General features: G+C 33.1%; 1 protein-coding gene across 5 annotated transcripts; it reads right to left on the reverse strand.

Moving 5' to 3' along the window:
• Positions 1-740: 740 nt before the first annotated feature.
• Positions 741-18,173, reverse strand: LOC116350849 (dopamine N-acetyltransferase). 5 transcript variants are annotated; one of them, XM_031782838.1, is made up of 4 exons: positions 17,857-18,173; positions 2,710-2,892; positions 2,424-2,576; positions 741-2,271 (listed from the first exon to the last, which is right to left on the reverse strand). In XM_031782838.1, the coding sequence occupies exons 1-4, from the start codon at positions 17,890-17,892 to the stop codon at positions 1,864-1,866; spliced, it is 780 nt and encodes a 259-aa protein (XP_031638698.1). In that variant the 5' UTR covers positions 17,893-18,173; the 3' UTR covers positions 741-1,863. The 5 variants fall into 5 exon arrangements, with proteins under 5 accessions (XP_031638698.1, XP_031638713.1, XP_031638683.1 ...); XM_031782853.1 differs by lacking the exon at positions 17,857-18,173 and adding an exon at positions 14,228-14,562; XM_031782823.1 differs by lacking the exon at positions 17,857-18,173 and adding an exon at positions 12,182-12,433.
• Between the last annotated feature and the right edge of the window lie 1,048 nt (positions 18,174-19,221).

The following is a 19,221-nucleotide window of genomic DNA, read 5'->3' on the forward strand; positions in this document are numbered from 1 at the left end:
TGAGTGTCGATCTGTACATTTTAACACCTTCAAACGAATTGTGTTTAGGATACACATGCCAATTCGGGTCTTACACACACTACATTTAGAAGGAGCAATAATGCATGAACTGCTGCGTTAAATATGGGATTCTCACAAAATATCTCGGATATTTATCTATGCTCAGTATATGGTCTGTTCTTCATTGTTTTCTTTTCAATTGTTTAAATTAGTTTATTGCACATAACCACCAAAAGGCTTAAAATATATATATAGTATTTGATTGATACCAATAAAGAGTTGGTCATTTTCCATGTTTCGGATCGAAATCTTAACGGAAACAAAAAAAAGTATAAATTCAGTGATTATAACTAACATTTCTTTCATTTACTTTTATTTTTAAATAACACACTAAAAACTACATCTCAAATTTTACAATCGTTTACTCTGTTTGATTTTATTTATTTGTTTTCATTTTTGAACTCTGTTTGTGTGCTCAACTACCTAATGTTAAGTTGAAATTGAATCGAGAAAAAAAATGAAGAATGGCGGATGTGTACACACGAACAAAATGTCCCAATAATCATTAAAATATATCACCATTGAGAATAATAGTAAGCTCGATGTGATAGGAAACGTTATTTTATGTCATTTAATTTTACCAATTTGTATATTTCTATAAAGATCCATCTTGATATCAACGACATGATATTTATTACGACGAAATTTTGTCAAACAAAACCACAAGTGAAAATCTTATATCAAACTCAATAACAATTTTTATTCAATGTAAATTTTGTTTCAACACTATCGATGATCTCATTGCCGTGTGCAAATTGATTTTTTATTTTCGATTTCACCTTTTACTTTCTTGACTAATTGCAAGCAATTACTATGATTTACACACATGTCAGTCATAAAACATATCTTAGATCTATTAGCAAAGCAATTCAAAATATTTTTTTTTTAAAAGAATACATTTTTTTCCGATTTTTAGTGTATCTTAAACACTTTGGCCGTGAAATAATTAATACTTGCAACAAAGATCGAGTTCGTATTTAAGAAACTTTTTCATTGAAAGGGTTCACGCTCGTTCGAAATTCAACGCTGATACAATATGCAATGCGTTGAGTTAAGCGTTCGTTACTTTATTACAAAACATACACAAAAACTTGATCATAGCAGTGTGAATGAAATTATGTAAAATAGCGGTATACTGATCAAATTAGAAGAAATGAACCCAGTCGAATCAAAAATCTTTGGATTTTTACAATAAATGGAATAGAATTCTGGAAATTCTTTCGATTTGCTAGAGGTTTGAACGAATTAAGTGCGAGCCTTTTTGAATAGCCATGTCTAATATAATATTACTAAGTTCGAGGAGAATGTTTTCCTATGGTTGTGGATTATGTGTTAAACAGATAAAAAAAATCGCCGCTTTCATAATTATAGACACTGTAAATTTATTGGAGTGAGTTTTTCTCAATTGCGCACAATCGACACCCGAAAAATGTTTCAAAACTTGCGTTCTTCTTGAACTTATTAAAAAATATAAATATTGTTCGTTTAAAAATGAAGAAAATACAATCGTATTTAAATGCTAATCCCGCGTAACAAATGTGTCTCTTGACTATAGACATGATTTGTTTTGTGTTTTCAAACGAAAACAATGAACGCAAAAAAAAAAAGAAAAAAAATCTCCATATTATTTTTTATTAAGCGTAAATAATAATAACCTTATAACACGTCTACTGAGCAGATGAAAAGAACACAGGTGTATGTGTGTATAATGACTCAATCCTCAAAAATTCAAAACACAGTTTATTGTTTTTGTTGATTTTGTATAATTTCTGTTGGTAGAAGAATTGAACCGCATTATACATGCTAATGAATCTCTTGTACCAGTATTTGAATGGCTGTGTGGGGTTCTTTCGGTAAAATTGGATTTTCACCATCAACTTTATAATCAGCAAATGGCAATACATAGACTTTTTTAAAGCCCATCTTTTCACATACTCGCGCCGAATAGTAGCTCGAGCATAACATTTGAATCACGGTAATTTTTTGCTCACGCATGAATTGCATCGTTTTCTCCATTAGCTTACCAGCCACACCATAACCACGATAGTTTGCATTCACCGATAAAATGGTGGCATCTAAAAATTTCTCTATATCCGGATACAAATTGAATGTACTGTATTGATGATCAATGTATTCCATGAGCGTGAGAATTTTTTTAAATTGTTGATGCTTACATTCGGCCGCATAACTATGAAATGGTTGATCCGGCTTCTACATAAAATGAAGAAGAAGAAAATTCGAAAAAAAATAATAATTATAGAAAATCTGCACAATTTCTTTCGGACGTTCGCCATACGAAACGATGTATGTAAAATCGAATTTAATGAGAATTTAATTGTTTAAGAAGAAGAAAAAAAAATTACCGGTTTTTTTACAATGCCATTCATTGCAACGCCAATAATTTCACCACGTGAATTGAGCGCTTTAAACGAACATTTTTCACCAATACTTTTTGTTGTGTATTTCTCCAATTCCACACAATCGCCCATTTTCAGATACTCATTCATTGGCTCATCCTAGAATTCGCAGAAATGAATAAACCACAATGAGTTATAACGAACACATTATCATCTACAATCTAATTAAACCAATTGTTTTAATTGTTAATTGGTTTAAACCAAGCGCAATAAGATGCTGTATTATTGTTACCTTGAAAAAATATGTTTTAAGCATGCTAAGAATTTCCTCGGTATCCTCTTCCTGAACAACTTCTACACGAATTTCTTCCTGCTGTTGTTGTTGCTGCTGTTGTTGTTGCTTCTTGGTGTTATCCACATCCTGCGGTTCGATTGATTTTGACATTTTTTCAATCGGTTGGTCGGAAATCGTAAGCTGGAAAATGTGCACATAAAACGAAAGAGAGAGAGAGAGAGAGAGAGAGAGAGAGAGAGAGAGAGATAGAGAACGATCAACAAAAAACATAATCATAACATGAGTGTGCAGAGAAAAGAAAAACAAGAACAACAACGATTGAATCGGTCGGTCAATTGAAATTCATTGGTTTGACACATCTTTTGAAATGAACGTTTATTCGAAAACTAAGCGTTAAATTCTCTTGAAGAGACCGAACGATATGATTGGATTTATTGATTTTTGGTGTGTATGTTGATGATTTCTTGTGTTTGAAAAAAAAAACAGCACACATTTCACTCGTGCATCCATATACATACTTCTTTAATTCTTGTCTGCACTTCGGCATTTTGCCGATTTCGCAGTGTATCGACCATACGAATGTTCGGCATAACATTTGGCATGGGATTGGGTGACGGTACTTGAACCTTCATTTTGGCTACTTCAAACGAATTAAATCAGTTTCTTCACAAAATTAAATTATACAGTGGATTGTTTTTTTTTGTCACGAGACAGCACAATTTTTCCAGAAAAAAATTCAAAAACTTTTTTAACTTTGTTTGAACAAGAAGAAAATAGTTAACCAAAACAAATTGGACGAATCTAAATACAAAATGTTGAAAAATAGATAAACACGCGCGACTATTTTCGTGTATCCTTGACCACTTTCACGTACAAAGGAGCAACAGCTAATGTTCCAACAATCGTTATGTCGATTGCTTTTTATACGCGAAGTGTGACCAGTGTGTATGTGTCTCAGGCACACAGGTTTTCGCTTCTCTCACACTCTCGGGCCCATTTTCGAACAGAGCACACACAGCACACACAGCACACATCAAAATATAGATTGCGGCGTGCGCGATGCTATGCTAGGTTTCTGTATTTTTGTTTTTGTTTTTCCTTTTTTTTTTTGATTTCACATTTGCTACAGTTTATTTTGTTTTGTTTTGCGGTCGTTGTTCGGCGCTGCTTCTTAGTTTTCTCTTTCTTTCTTTTCTGCCCAACAACCAAACGGCATACGCTCATCTGTATTTTATAAGAGAGACGCTTGCCTCAGCTAATATCTAATGTAATAGTGTGTTGTTGCATTGCAATTTACATTACAATACACTAAATATATATTGAGAATTATTATGTGTTCAGGTACGGCGTTCTATTGTATTACGTTTTGATTTATTTGAAATGTTCGGTTTATGTGATTTTTTCCCCATTCGATGTATATCGATGGTTGTGTGTGTGTGTGTGCGTGTGTCTAAGTGTGGCTGTACATTTCATGCAATGGTTTGCCTACACAGAGATGAAGTCAATTGGTATATATACCCAATTAACAGCGAATTCATCCGGCTACAAATGGCCTGATATGCAGGCAATACTCTTTCATTCGCTCCCTCTCTATCTCTTTTAATTAAATCGCTGTAAGCCTTTGAGTTTTAGTTGACTTGATTACACCAGAATGCAGACATCGTGTAAAGTGCATTATAGTAATGCAATTAATCCATTGTGACATTTTCAGTAACAGCTTGTGTATGAAGTGAAAAACCCACCGATCCATGTAGCCAACCATGGAGGTGAATGTGCATTTGATGTCAATTAACTCGGTTCGCATTTAATTCGATTTGCAGTAAGCTGGATTGTGTGTTAACTGGGTGTATGTTGAAAAAGAAACGAAAACAAAAACGGCTTTTCACTCATTCTGTGTCGATACATATAAATCAAGACTCGATTGGGAGGTTAGATGATGTGTCTTCGTGTATATAATTGGCAATCTCCATTTTTTTAAGTGACTTATTTTCATCGTAGTCGTAGTAATCGTTGCAACAATGTAATTGCCCATTTATTGTGTATGCGAAAATCTCAAACGCTCAATTGTACAATTCATGTATTGTTTATAGCATTGTAACATGATATTTGATTATTTAGTCCGCAAACGATTGAAAACAGTTTGAAAGCCTCCCATTCCCGTTCAAATAAACGAAAACAAAAAGAGCGCACCGGAAATGAGACACATCGATTACGCACTTAAATGCTACACTATATGTCGATGCATTTGTAAAAATATCGATTGTTCATCGTTTTCTCTAATTCAATGCCCCAAATTTCCAACGATTTGATGAATTTCAGAAAATATTAAATGGGGTCCCCCGAATAACAATCGAAGAAAGAAAAAAAAGCAATAAAGATCTAAATCTGATAATGAATAGCACACTCACAATGATTTGGCTCATTTTTAATGTGTTATTCATTTATGAAACAAGCGGATTTGTGATAGGGAAGTTTCGATATCACATCCAAACTTGTTGATAAAATAAAATTGATCGAAAGATATTTTTTCCATCATCAACTACGTCAATGTAAATGTTTTGGATTTTACTATGAACAAAACTCTAAACACATGAATGACGCGTGTTAATGATTAAGCTTTTCGATTTCCATGTAAGAATAGCGATATATGCGTTATTGAAATTAGTCATGACTTTTAGTTTGGAGAAACCGCTCAAAATAAGAGATGCTTGGTTTTTTTTTCTTTTTTATTCATACAGGTTCATGAGGCAGTGGTTTTTTTTGTTCCATCTGAATGGGTTATGCGAATTAAATAGATCGATTAGTATAAGTACTGAATTTTCGCTAAACGATTGTTGTACCGAGTCGTATCTATGTATGTAATTATCTTGCTCTCATGCTGTTGGGTTTTATTTTACATCGCTTTAATCTCTTTACTGCGTTGTATCTCGTGTGCAAATGTTTAAAGCAGCGCGATGTGTTTGACCTATCTCAACTCACACGAATAATTACTGGAACAAAGACATAATACACGTTGTTTTCTTGTCTCCTGTTTCAATCGTTGATGCTTTAGAGCAGAACCAGTTCTTGATCTTTGAAGCTTTGAACCAATACGTCTGTTGTGTGTGATATTTTTAGCATTTTATTCTTGTTTGGTTACGTTTAGATACATATGAAGTCTTTGTTGATGTTATTGTAATTGGTTTTTGTTTATCTAATTTTTTTTTTCAAAGGTCGTTATCAAAAATTAAAATCTTTTTAAATAATTCATTTGAATTTTAACGAATAGTTTTTGAATGTATATTCAAAGAAGTTGAAGAAGTAAATGTGATTTCTATATGTTAAATTAAATTTCATTCTCTTCATTGGATACGAAACAGAAAGCATCATGACAAAGTCATTTTCTTAACAAATGTTAAGAAATAATTTTTGATCTTTCTAAAAGGAAAAAAACCCATTTTTTCTGATTTTTTTTCTCAAGCCAATCCAATTATTAATACCAGTAAATAGAATGACGCTATATCGCTCAAAAAATTGAAATGCAGTGGTATTCATATTATACTATCAATGGTATCATGATATATCTAGCGTCATTCTATTCACTGATTTAATACCCCAAAGACGATAAATTAACATTTTGCATGAAATTTCAAATTTAAAATGTTTTTATAGAGATGGTATTTCGTTCTAAAGTTGCGACAGACGTGTTTGTCGTCAGCGTTGTAGTTTCGCCCGTTGATGCTTCAGAAATGTTTCTCATTCACGAAAGATGCAGGCGGTTCTCGCCTTTAAATCACAAGATTAGAATGCAAATTAAGACGTCAATCGAAGGGGAGTATCATTCATTTAAATTTCCTTCATATTTTTGTTTTGGTTTTTTTTTCTTATTGGCGGGTAATTCAAGGGATTTCAATTTCATTTATATTAAAATTTTTGTGGTTATTTATGTTTGAATAAATAAATGAATTTAGTTGGTTAGATGAAAAAGACAAGAATAAATCTAATCGAACTCTAATGCCGATCATATCCGTGTAACGAGAAATGAATAAATCAAATCACTTTGATTCAAATATAAAAAAAGTGTAAAAATCGTATTTAAAATACGATTGCAATGGCAAATACGATCAGCAAAGTCTACAGCTATTGTCTTTACAAATACATTGTATTTGATTAACTGATACAGTATGTTCAACAACAACAACATTGTATTTCGTTATTTAGAATTCTATTATTGGAATAGTTAACCTTTTTTAGTGTGTTTGCGTGTGTGTGTGTGCTTGTGCACAAGTGAATAATATAACAATGCATGGGGGGTCTCGATATTTTCGTGACTAAAATTCTTAACCGGAATCGCAGATTTATTGACTCGAACTTTTCATATTTTTTTTTTTTTTCATATAATGCAATTAAGGTGACGATGATAGATAAAAACGTTCATTATATTATTACATAAATAAATGTTACGATATTGGTCTGAAAATAACAATCAAAATCAACGCGCAAACAATGGACAAACCGATGGTTATAAATCAATCATTAAACACTAAGATCATGATTTCACAACACCTGATTTAAAAAGGAAGTTAACAACTTAACACATAACCTATGCGCACGAGTAATTAATAAGGGGACAATCACATTTTCATTGTTTAACAAATTCTTTTGATTATTTTCACATTATTTACATTCTCTCTAAATAGAGAATTGTAGAGAATGTATGTATGTGGTGATGGTCGGTTACATAATTTCACAGCAAAAAAAAAACATAGAATATTGTGAAATTATTTTTGACTATCACAGTTTAGCGGTTTGATTGCGTCACGTCTTCGGTAGTGCAGTTGTTTGAAAAATACATTAATTACTTGATTCTCCCCCAGATAATTTAATGAGAGTCGTGACAATATACATTGTAACATTCAAATGGAATAGAATATAAAATAAGTTCGCACTTGATTTCATGGTTAAAACAAATGTTAAGTCCAAAAAAGTTAGAATATTGAATTTACTGAATGACCCGAAACCAATTCGGTGATAACAAATTTATTCTTGTCATCTTTTAATTATAAATAATAAACAATTAATTTCATCGGCATTCCTCAAAACGATAATAGAAACTATTTTAATCACAAAAGCTTGCCGCTGCACGATATACTATTTGCATATAAATCTATATCCATAACATTTAATATGTACATTGTACATATAACAATAAATTACTATGAACCAGATTAGATTTCAGAGGTGTACACCATTCTTATATAATTCATTACACAATTAATTCTATATCCATAGACTCGAAGGAAAATGCAGCTAAGATAGCGAATGATTCATTTTCTTGGCCAGTGTATTGTAAAAATAATCTTAGTTATTTACCAATTCGATTTGCATGCCACATATTTTTACTTATTTTCATCGCTGATCGTTTCTGTGTGTTTTTTCTTCGGTCGCTCTTTTTAAAAATAAAAACCATTTTTTACATTTGTTTTTATTTCTGCATTGAAACTTGCAACTTTCGAAATGGACAACGTTCTGCGTACTGCAGATAATCACATTCCAAAATGAATGAGATTTTTACACGCATTCTTTTTTCTTTCTTGTAACACAAAACTATATTGTTGTTGATTTTTTCTTGGGTTTTGGTATGTTAATGTCATCAATGGTGAAAAAAAGGGCACGGAAAAATGCAAGAGATCAAAAATATGCTGCTGGCAGTGGTCGACTAAATGTACATTTTTTATATATCTTCACCATGTTCGAACGTATTGTGATTGCCAGTGTCACTGTATCTGTATATACATTCAACACAAAGCCTTTTTTCTTTTACTTCAGTGTACTGCCATTTGAAAAATTGAAGAAGAAAAAACGAACGAACCAGCAAACGTGATGTTTTTATCTAAGAAAAACTGACCTATTAGCTTCTCTCCTATGTTATGTACTGTGCATCGTGTTCAGCGTGCACACAAAGTTGATGCAGTCCTTTGTAATTTTGTGTCTCTATCTCTGTCTGCCGCCCCCATCTCTCTCAATCGTTTTCCATTTGGTGTAGGAAACTATTTGTGAACTACTTGAACAAGAGCAAGCGCAAGGATACAAGTATACAATGTGCAATACATAAAGGAAAATTGAGTTTTTTTCTTGTTGTTCATTTTTAAAATTATTTATGTTTATCGTAAGTCACGCACGTTAATGCAAACATTAGGTTCGGGAAGACTCAAGAATTGGGTTTAAGTTTTGCTATAGAATTTTCTGTAACCGAAAAAAAAAAAAAAAAAAAAACAAATCTCTGCGTAAACCTAATTAAAACTAGCAGAGGAATTCCACTTCATTAACGATGGCATTAAGAATTGTATCAATTTGTGCAGACGACAAGTTTTAGCGAAAAGTTTGTTCATTAATATTGTATTATATTTTCATAATAAAATAAAGCCCAGAAGAAGAGAGGCCCCGTATTCCAATTATCATGGCATTATGGGTGTGCAATAATAAGGGTTCCGTTTGTCGATAATCTCTTTTTAACAAAGCTCCTTTCTCGCCATTCAGCTCAATAGCAAATCAAATCGGATTGCAAAAACGTCGACCACAAAACAATTGACGTCTTTTTAAACTTATGCTGTTGCTGTTAATGATATTACGTACAAGCTCATTTGTCAGTCGCACTGAAATTATTACAAATTGCTGTAATATACTTTGTTTCTACATCATTGTATCTCATTAAAGATCATTCCATAAATTTCAACCATTTTAATTGTATATTTATTTTTCTGTCTCTCTCTTTTTATCCTGTTTCCAGCATGGCAAGTAAAAAACGATGATGAAATAACAGGAAGATTTAATTTAATATAAAATCTATTTAAAGCTTATTGTTTCAATGGAATTTCGGAATCAAGTCACATAAATTCTAAATTTATTTATTTGTTTATTTTTGCAATTAAATTACTTATTTAGCCAATACCCGTGCAAAATATGATAATAATGTCGAACAAATGGTGATGCAATCATTGAATTGATTTAAATTGCTGATAAGATGTCGACGCCATCGTTGATGATATCGTTGTCACCAAGTTCGGTGTCTCTGGGTGTGACGGGTGCATTGTTAAATTTTTCGGGTGAATTTAAAGGGTTGAAACTTTGCGCTTGCATCGCTGTAAGTGACGGTAGACCAGGCATTGATGGAATCGATTGACCTGGCACACCTGCAGCGGCCGGATTTTGTCCAGTGAATAAATTCACAAATCTTGGTACAATTGTATTGAAATTGTTGAATAACATGCTGAGCAATTGCATAAATTGTTGCGTAAAATTAATGCCAGTGTTCACCGATTGAGCGGTCATTGGTGCAGATTGGCCGTTAGGTACTTGAGGTGGTTGACTGGCTCCTTGTGCCAGTTGTGGGGCTCCCTGTGCCAATTGGGCCAACAATAATGATGGCGACAATGACGATGATGATGACGATGGTGACTGTGGTAACGGTGTACAAAATGCCAACGGTACCAAAATCACGGAAAGCACAACACAAATGGAAATTGACTTCATTTTTCTATCAAACTCGTTTTTTCTATTGTCAACTTTCTTTTTGTTCGAATTATCAGAAAGGTGTTCCTTGTGTGGAATCTCAGGAAGAACTGAATTCACAATCTGTCTGCGCTCACAATTTTGGCACGTATTTAATTGCCTTTAGCCCCCAACAAAAGTAAAAGTCAGCCAGTCGCTAATTAATTACTGATATGTGTGTTATTAAATATAAATTGTCGCTTAGTTGCGATTTAAACAGATGTTTAAAATACTTGGCATATTTGTTGTTACTTTTTTATGTCATGTCGAATCATTTTTCGGGAAGGTGAGAGAGATATACAAATTCAATTTTAGGGCATGTAACGAAAGGTAAATACACATCTAATGTAAATAAATGACACATCTGTGATGATTGGCTTAATTAAACGACATTTTTCACCTCGACCCATCGACGCAGCAATATTTACAGAATAGTTACTATTTTTCTCGTGCCATGACAGATATGTTTTTTTTTTGTTGTGGATTCTTTTCATAAGATTCCAGATGTAACCTCTATAATTTTTGGGAATCTCATTGAAATTAAACTCAAGTAAGTAACCGAAATAAATTTGTGTCACATTTTAAACATTTTCTTTACGATTCACTCTCACTTCTCTATCAAACTATGAAGGGAATATGTATCAATGTCATATTTAATTATCAATATTCGCTCAACTTTGCACAATGCAACATTATTGTATTCTAATATAAACAGTAATTACTTAATCCATTTATCATTTTATGAATACATCGTGATTATAACGCTGGTTGCACAAAGAAACAATTTAATTTTTAATTGAGTTTCCGTTATCGCTGGAGGAAGAAAACTTTTTTAAGAATGCATATAAAAAAACATTTAATAAACAATTTTAAGTTAATTGTTTTCAGTTCACAATAAGTTCACGAGTCTCTACCTAGAGTTGATCAGAATAATTGAACTATCGTAATATCATCGTTGACATTGAAGCGAAAAGTGAATTGTTTGTAATTGGAGATAAATATGACTAGCAAAAAAATAAAATAAACGTAGTTTTTATCGCTCAAGAGCTGAAATGTGTTCTCAAAAAATAGGACACATTCTTATCAACACACAAACAAATTCATTGTCATTAACAGATAAATAGATGAAAAAAGCAAAAAAGAAAAAAATAATTAGCTTCGTGCCTGTTTTTCATCAGACAACTTTGTCTAGTATGGAAAAATTATAAAAGCCAACCAAAGCAACCATATGAATTGAGTGAATCAACGACGAAAATAAAGGAAAATAATGAATCAAATTGAAACGATGGGTTTTCCATTTGGCGAAATCGAAGTAAAACTCAAGTGCATTCTTATTTATTCTGATTTTTATTATTGGCATAATCATAAAACGGTTACCAGCATTGCTTTCGGGGCGCAATTTCACAAACTAGTTGAGAAATCAGAATTCTCGGAATATGAGTGTATTCTTTAAAAAAAATGGGAATAACCGTGATTTTTTCTCCTGACATTCCCACCTTTTGAGAATATTTCATGTTATTGATAAGAATTCCAATGGACAGGGCCGCGACTGTTTATGAAATTGAGCCCTGGTTCGGATGGGAAAAACTTTTTAAATTAAACAAAGTCATTCCATCTTTATTTATCCATTAAAGTGAATCAATCTTTTTTCCGCTTTGATTACAAAATCACATCAACGATAAGTTTAACCATTTTATGTTCAATTTAAGCTTACAGCCATAGTTTTATTCGTCACTAAAGTTTTTAACTCATTATGCTCTCAAATGTGATTTAATTAATTGAGAATTTTCAATCACTTTACACAGTTACACCGTTGAAATGTTTACACTCAATAGTATTGAGTTGATATACCAAACCGTTTTTTAAATGGAAAATCTATTAATTAATTTGAATTAATGTGCCCGAAAAAAAAAATCTCACCATCAACAAAAAAACTTACCGCCAAAATAAAAATGAAACGCGATATTTTGTTTGAAAATTGATGCGACTGCTTCCGTATAAAATGTAGCGTGTATTCAAATGTTATTCTCGTAATGAACTGAAATCGTCGTGATGTGTGCGTATTTTGTGTGCTCCAATTCACGTGGCAAATGAAATTTACGTTTGATATTTGACGGACCGAATGATGTGCAATGCAGCCAAACGAATCCATACGGACAGTGATAATAATTTTGACATTCAATACATTGAACGAAATTTTGTTCTATGCATAAATCGACAAATGGACACAAAATTAGATAACGATACAACTACGACAACAACCGTTTTGGGAAGAGCAAGCGACAGAGACGCAATGACACAGTGAAAGAGACACACAGAGAGAGACAAAAAGTAAATAAGAATGAATTGAATAATTTGTTATATGATAACAAAATCAAAGTCACTGTTGGCAACTCCATCAATTTCAATTTAAACAAACCAAATATTTATTTGGCACGATTGAACTGAATGGAGTGGTGTATGTGACACAACACAGTCTTTAATTTCTTGCATCTGATGATTGATCAGATTCATTGGGAGCTTGTTAACACAGTGAAAAAACAAAGCACAGCACAGGCGTACACGGCAATCTGTCAATGTGACGGAAACGAATCAGAGTAAAGTATCAAATTAATTTAAATTGAATTATATTTATTGTGTTCTTTGTGATGTCATTTATAAAATTCGGTAAACCATCAAAGCATTTGAATATGGTAATTAAACGTGACAATTAACATTTTCAATGAATCCGTGCATCAATGTAATGTGAGAGGACCGAAGAATGTGTAACCAGTTACGAGCGAATGGGCCGAAGTCGTTGTTTGAATTTCAAACGACCTATTGTTTCCCTTTTTTGGATCGAAGATTTATGAAATGGTTGGAGTGTGTGTGTGCTTTTTCCCACTTTCTTAGTCTCTTTTTCGGAATGCCGGTACAATTTTTGTGTAATCGAGCATTGATTTCGTGTGTCATCCTCGTCATTTATATCAAATTATGAAAATGCTTTTTTTTTGCATCGGAAACCGTAGTCACAGGAGTTATGTTCAAATATGTCATACATCAAATTGATTTTATCTATTTATGATTCATATCGCATAAAATTCTAAACGATTAACTTTTAAATCCGTATCTGCCTCACGTGAATAGTTTATATTTACATGGATTTGATTTGGTATCGAAATGGAAAGCGGCAAAGAGAAATAGACAGACAGCCAGACAAACAAAAAGCAAGCATTTTGACTGTGTTTCGAATTGAAACGTGACAGAATTCAAAATTCGAATCACATCATTTTAGGACAGGAAATGTTTTCTCTCTATCAGTGAAAACATTTTGCACATTTTTTATGCAACACGCACCAATTGCACCTTTCCATATATAATTTTTTTTTTCGTTTGATCACTAGAATTTTGGCTTTCGAACATGATAGGCAAAAGATGCGATGTTCAAATGTGATGAAAATGCCGTTTTAATTATATGCTCCGAACATAACATGAAAATGGAGCCACAAATAAATCATGTACACGATTAGATACGCACACAAAAATTGACATTTTAAAACATGTGACACAGTATCTATTTTTGGCATCAATACTCGAATGGAAGCCGTTTTATTTATTATTAGAACTTTTTTCTTCGTTTGTTTTAGTTTTTTTAATTTAACGCAATGTATTTTCGATGACCAACATGTTCTATTTCCATTGGAAATTGAATATTCTACTTTGTCTATTTAAATTTCATTGACAAACTAGAATGTATGCTCTAGTTTTTCCATATTTATTGTTGAGTTTTATTTGATTCGGGAATTTTCTTTCACACATTAAAACCATAAACAAAATGAAACGTGTGTATTTGGCTCAATCAATTTTTTTTTATTGAGACAGCAAGAGAGAAATAAGGAGTAAAGTTCTGATGTTAATGGACTAGAACGAGAACATAATATTTTATGCGTGCATGGAAAACGAATGAAGAAGAGAAGAAAAAAAAAACACGGAAAATTGTACTTACGAGAATAAAGAGTTGTGGAATTTGGTGGTGTTTATTCGATTTGAATGTGATTCGATACAACGATGGTTTAATACTGACGATAAAAGCGGCGATTCAAACGCGGAGAATAATCGAAACGAAAACGGTCCGAAATTGGTTGTTTAGTGGTAATATACAAAATTCTCAACATACTATTACTCCGAAGTAATAAGGTTTATTCCTTTTCTCTTTCTCTCGTTTGATTTTTATTTATTTATTCTGTTTTTTTATTCAACTGTATGTAACAGTACTTCCTAGTTTTCCGTCGCTCAAATCAAAACTAAATACTGCGATTGCCATGTGCACATGTATATGTGTAACTGTTTGTTGCTTTATTGTAAGCATTTCAAAAACGACAACAGCGAGAACAACCGTTACATAAACGATAAAAAAGAAAAACAAAATAAATGTATGAATTCATGTACATATAGTAGGGTGACTATTCTCTTTATGTATATCTCGCTCTCCCGTTATAACGCTCTCTCTTTTTCTCTCCGCCAGATTGCAATTTGCGTCTCCACATGGTGTGCGCGCTTGTCATTTCGGATTTTCATAAATTAGAATACGATCAGGCAATGCGATTCGAAAATAAATTTCAATATATCGTTGTTTGAACGGGGCGAGGATTTTCGGTCAAATTGTCAATTTGGACTTAAATCCGAAAAATAGTGGTGTTAATGCGCAAACGATTCTATAAAATGTGTTTGTTGCGAAAATTGAATATTTTCCCTTACTTTATTGCGTTTAACATAGAGTTGTGTCTTTGTTGGATTTTAATCCGCGATAATCTATCGGAATTGTTCCTTGGCCCGAAATTAAATCAATTTTAAAGCGAACCGAAAGTTGGAGTCACCCTAACGATACATATATGATATACCGTCCAATGGGGATTCGGTACAAAATTTTCCTTGTTGGAAAATTGTGTATGGCGCGTGCATTGTATACACATAAGAGCACACGAGACTCTCAATCGTATTTACTAAATACTATTTGTTAGGTATATTGCGGCCGAAAATCCATTATCGATTCCAAAAATCTGAATTATGTATTGATATTTTTTTTTTTAATAATTTGCAATGTAAATTTTAACATTTTGGATGTTGTTTATTTTCTTCTCAAATTTTTTTCGTTTTTCGGAAGATTTTTTTTTTTGGGGGAAATCAAATTCTTTGGGATTTCCACACTTGAGTGTGTCTAATTGGTATTTGTAATTACTTCTATCTTTCCATTAAGCACATCGAAAGTTATCGAAATGAGTTGAAAGCAACAAACTAGGGAGAAAAATATAAGATAGAAATGAATGATTTGGTTCACACACGATTGACCAAAAGACTCACATTAAGTGAAAATATCTCAGTTACTCTTTTTTGATTCGAGTGTCCAAAAGCAGCACAAAATTTTATTGATATTGGGGAATATGTTATTTTGTCCAGGCGATATCCTAGAACACATACTGAATCGTTCGTGGTATGGGAAGTAAGCGTTTAGTATAGTCGCCAGAAGAAGAAAAAAAAACATTTTTATTGTATTTAACAAAAAGATGGATAGAACATGACTTGCCACCACCTCAACAAATGTACTACTTCGAAAGCCATCATCATCATCATCAACAACAAAACTTCCACCGCCACACCGTCTATGTGTATAGATAAGCGATGTCGGGCGTGTGTATGTTGTATCTCTGCCGTTTGGTATGGCATTTGCCCAAGTACAAAAGTAGCAACAGAAATGCTATTCTGTTACGTGGTAAATATGTAGCACCGTTTCTAGTGTATGGTATGACGATGATGAGAGAATGACTGTTTATTTTCTCTCTCTTTCTCAAACTCTCACTCTCTTCCTCGAATTGCAAATATAAATAAATATCACAATTGGGGATAGTGTGCATGTTGTATATTGGAGCAATGGAGAGTGAATGAGGCTCAGTTCGACGATGCTCGTTTCGATGAAATGCTTTCGCTTATTCGCTCTTACTCTTCCTTTATCACAATTCTAGATGAAAGAAAAAATGCAGTCGTACATCGTCGCTTATGCGATTCCACCGTATATACACCCGTATGTACCCGTACATTAAGATGAAATAAATTCACATGGAAAATCATTCAAATCAACAGAGATACAAAGCATTGCAATCGCAAATTGAAAACGGTGAGAGGGAGAGTGGGGAGGTTGAGCAAAGAGATTGAAAGAAAGAAGAAAACTTCACGGCAATGTTTATAAAATCGGTATTATGTTTTCCGAGATTTATTGTATACACTTATTCATCTCCACATCTCATTCTCTCTTTTGTCTCGCATAAACGCAGCCAACGGGGACGAGTGAAATGGGAAAAGTAAAAGGGAATGAATGTGTGAAAGTGAGTGAGTTTGGGGCAATGTAGAAAGAGAGAGCCAACGACAGTATATTTTGAATGACACTCCAATCCACCCATCCATCTCTCTATTCATCCACATTTATGTACGCATAGCGAGTGAGCTCGCGCCATTCTCACACAGATTTTCCTCTATGTACTATTTCTATAGTGTGTGCAATCAGATTTTGTTTGAAATTGTTTCAATGCAGAGAGAGTATATTAGTATTCCTATAGAGGTTTGCATTATATTGCCTCATTGTGTATGCCTCTTCCCTTATGGCTTTTTTGCACATCTTTTAAATCCACTCCGCTATCATCGTTACTCGCGCAAAATACTATAACAACACACAATCAACAACAACAACAATAATAAAAAGTCATCGTCATCATCATAGTCAGCAGCAATCCGAGAGGCGCATACACAAAATTATAGAAAACCAAAAAGCGAAAACAACAGAAGCTTCAGCCATACCTCTACACAAACAACAATACACAAATGTACTGTATGTATGCATATTACGCTCGGATAAGAGATCTGATTTGAGGGAACAAAAAACTTACCAATTCACCCCATTCTACCTTGTGGCTTTGCACGGAAACAGCACAAACGGCAATAGTAGCAATACGAAAAGCAATAACATTAACAAATCCATAATCTACATAATTGAAATGAAAAGAAAACACATTGGTTTGAACGCATGTGCGGAGATTCGTGCGAGCTTTTTTCCCTTTTTTCTTCGGTACTATTTCACTGATGTCGACTCTCTCTCGCTCTCTGTTCTGTTTTTGCTTTGGCTCACGGTATTTTTGTTGGTTTGCTCTATATTGCCTTAATTCCCACTCGTATTCAGTTCTCTTATCCACATTTCTCTCATATTTGCTCGCATATAAACAATCATTTACTGTATTTGATATGATATATTTATCTTAATTAAATATGGCTGGATGAATGTGGAATTGATTTCGAACCCATATGTACGTTTAAAATTACATATATTATACGGTTCAATATATCACCGGGTTGTTGATTTTATTCGTTTGCACAATTGATTTACTAAATTGCAATCAATTTGAAATTTGTGTGCATTTTATGATACGCTGAAAGACCGAAAATTGTCAGACTATCGAATTTCAAAGCATATATCAATTTCAATTTTATTCACAATACTCTTTATCTGTTGCAGAAAAAAAAATCCCATTTATATCAACGACAACATTCAATTTGTTCAATGTATATCAAGAAAAATAAATTGTTTACCCATTTTATATAGTCGAACCAGCTGCTTCGCAGCATTCACGTATCGTTTACTGCTTCACAAACTCTCGACACATACACGCCTGACCAAATTGAGCTCGGGGGAATTCGTTCGACCGAAGACGAAAATCAAAGTAAGGGACACCAAACAATCAACAATTTTTTACGTACTCAATCACTGTATACACCACCGAAAATATATGGATATTCATATAGAAATACATGTATATGTGTTTGTATGTTTCAGTTTGTGGTCGTCGTTTGCAAACTTCTACAATACAGAGTTCTTCGAAAACAATTTAGCACCTGATTTTCATTTATGAAACGATGATCAATAATAATAATCTTTATGAATCCATCAAATAAAGAATAAAATTAATAAAACTTTCTTTTTATACAAATGATGATTAATAATAATAATAATTTGAAAAAAAAAAACCGACTAGATAGAAAAAAATACACAGAAAAATGAACGAAATATATAACACTCGCTGTGTGTTACGAACAAAAATTACAGCTGTCTTTTGAATACGGACTCGATTTTCATATTGAATATTATTGACTCTTGGAATACAGTCCGATGCCGAAATGGAGTGGAAAAAAAGTCGTATTGAAAGAAAGAAATAAACACGTGGAGACGCATTCGGAATCGGAAGAGTGTACGGTTATGTATTATGGAATTTTCATGCGTTCCCTTACATTATATATCATCATTTTTATCCACACATATATTACGCAAAAAAAAGAAGAAGAAAAATTAATAATCATCGTTGTCGGTTGCTATTCGAAACATACGGTCCACACATACATGCCAGCGCAGAAAATGGCATGAAATGAGCATTAAATCAATCGAAAAACAACAGAAAAACGAACGAATAAGCATACACTTAAAAATAAACGAATCATTGACATAAATTAAGACACAATTTTATTGATGGCTACAAGTGGTGCGGAAGTGCGGATCTTGCAACAAGAAAGCGAGCAAAAGCGACTGAGTGAGGGTGGTGGCAAGCACACTTAAAGCACATACACTATGGCCAATCTATAAAACTTTGATGTATAAAATTACAAATTCATTGAGTATTTATGTTTACTCTTTGCCATAAGATTGGTGGTCGGGGGGCGCAAAAAAGCTACGCTCGTTCTCGAGTATTTCCTTAATAATATCGGCTTGTTTATTAGATATTCCAATCCGCATGGATTATATTAAATACTCTCCTGCATCGTACTGTACAAATTGTCACATATAAATGGCAGGCAGGCTCAACAGTCGATGGATTCTTTTCATTTTAGCTTTGTTTTTGTTGTTTTTTGGAGAGGGCGAACTAAACTGGCGACAAATGATTTTATCATCAACTTCAGATACAA

This window comes from Contarinia nasturtii, unplaced genomic scaffold (assembly GCF_009176525.2).
Source record: "Contarinia nasturtii isolate CC-2019 unplaced genomic scaffold, AAFC_CNas_1.1 Cnas_scaffold_129, whole genome shotgun sequence".
Classification (NCBI taxonomy): Eukaryota; Metazoa; Arthropoda; class Insecta; order Diptera; family Cecidomyiidae; genus Contarinia; species Contarinia nasturtii.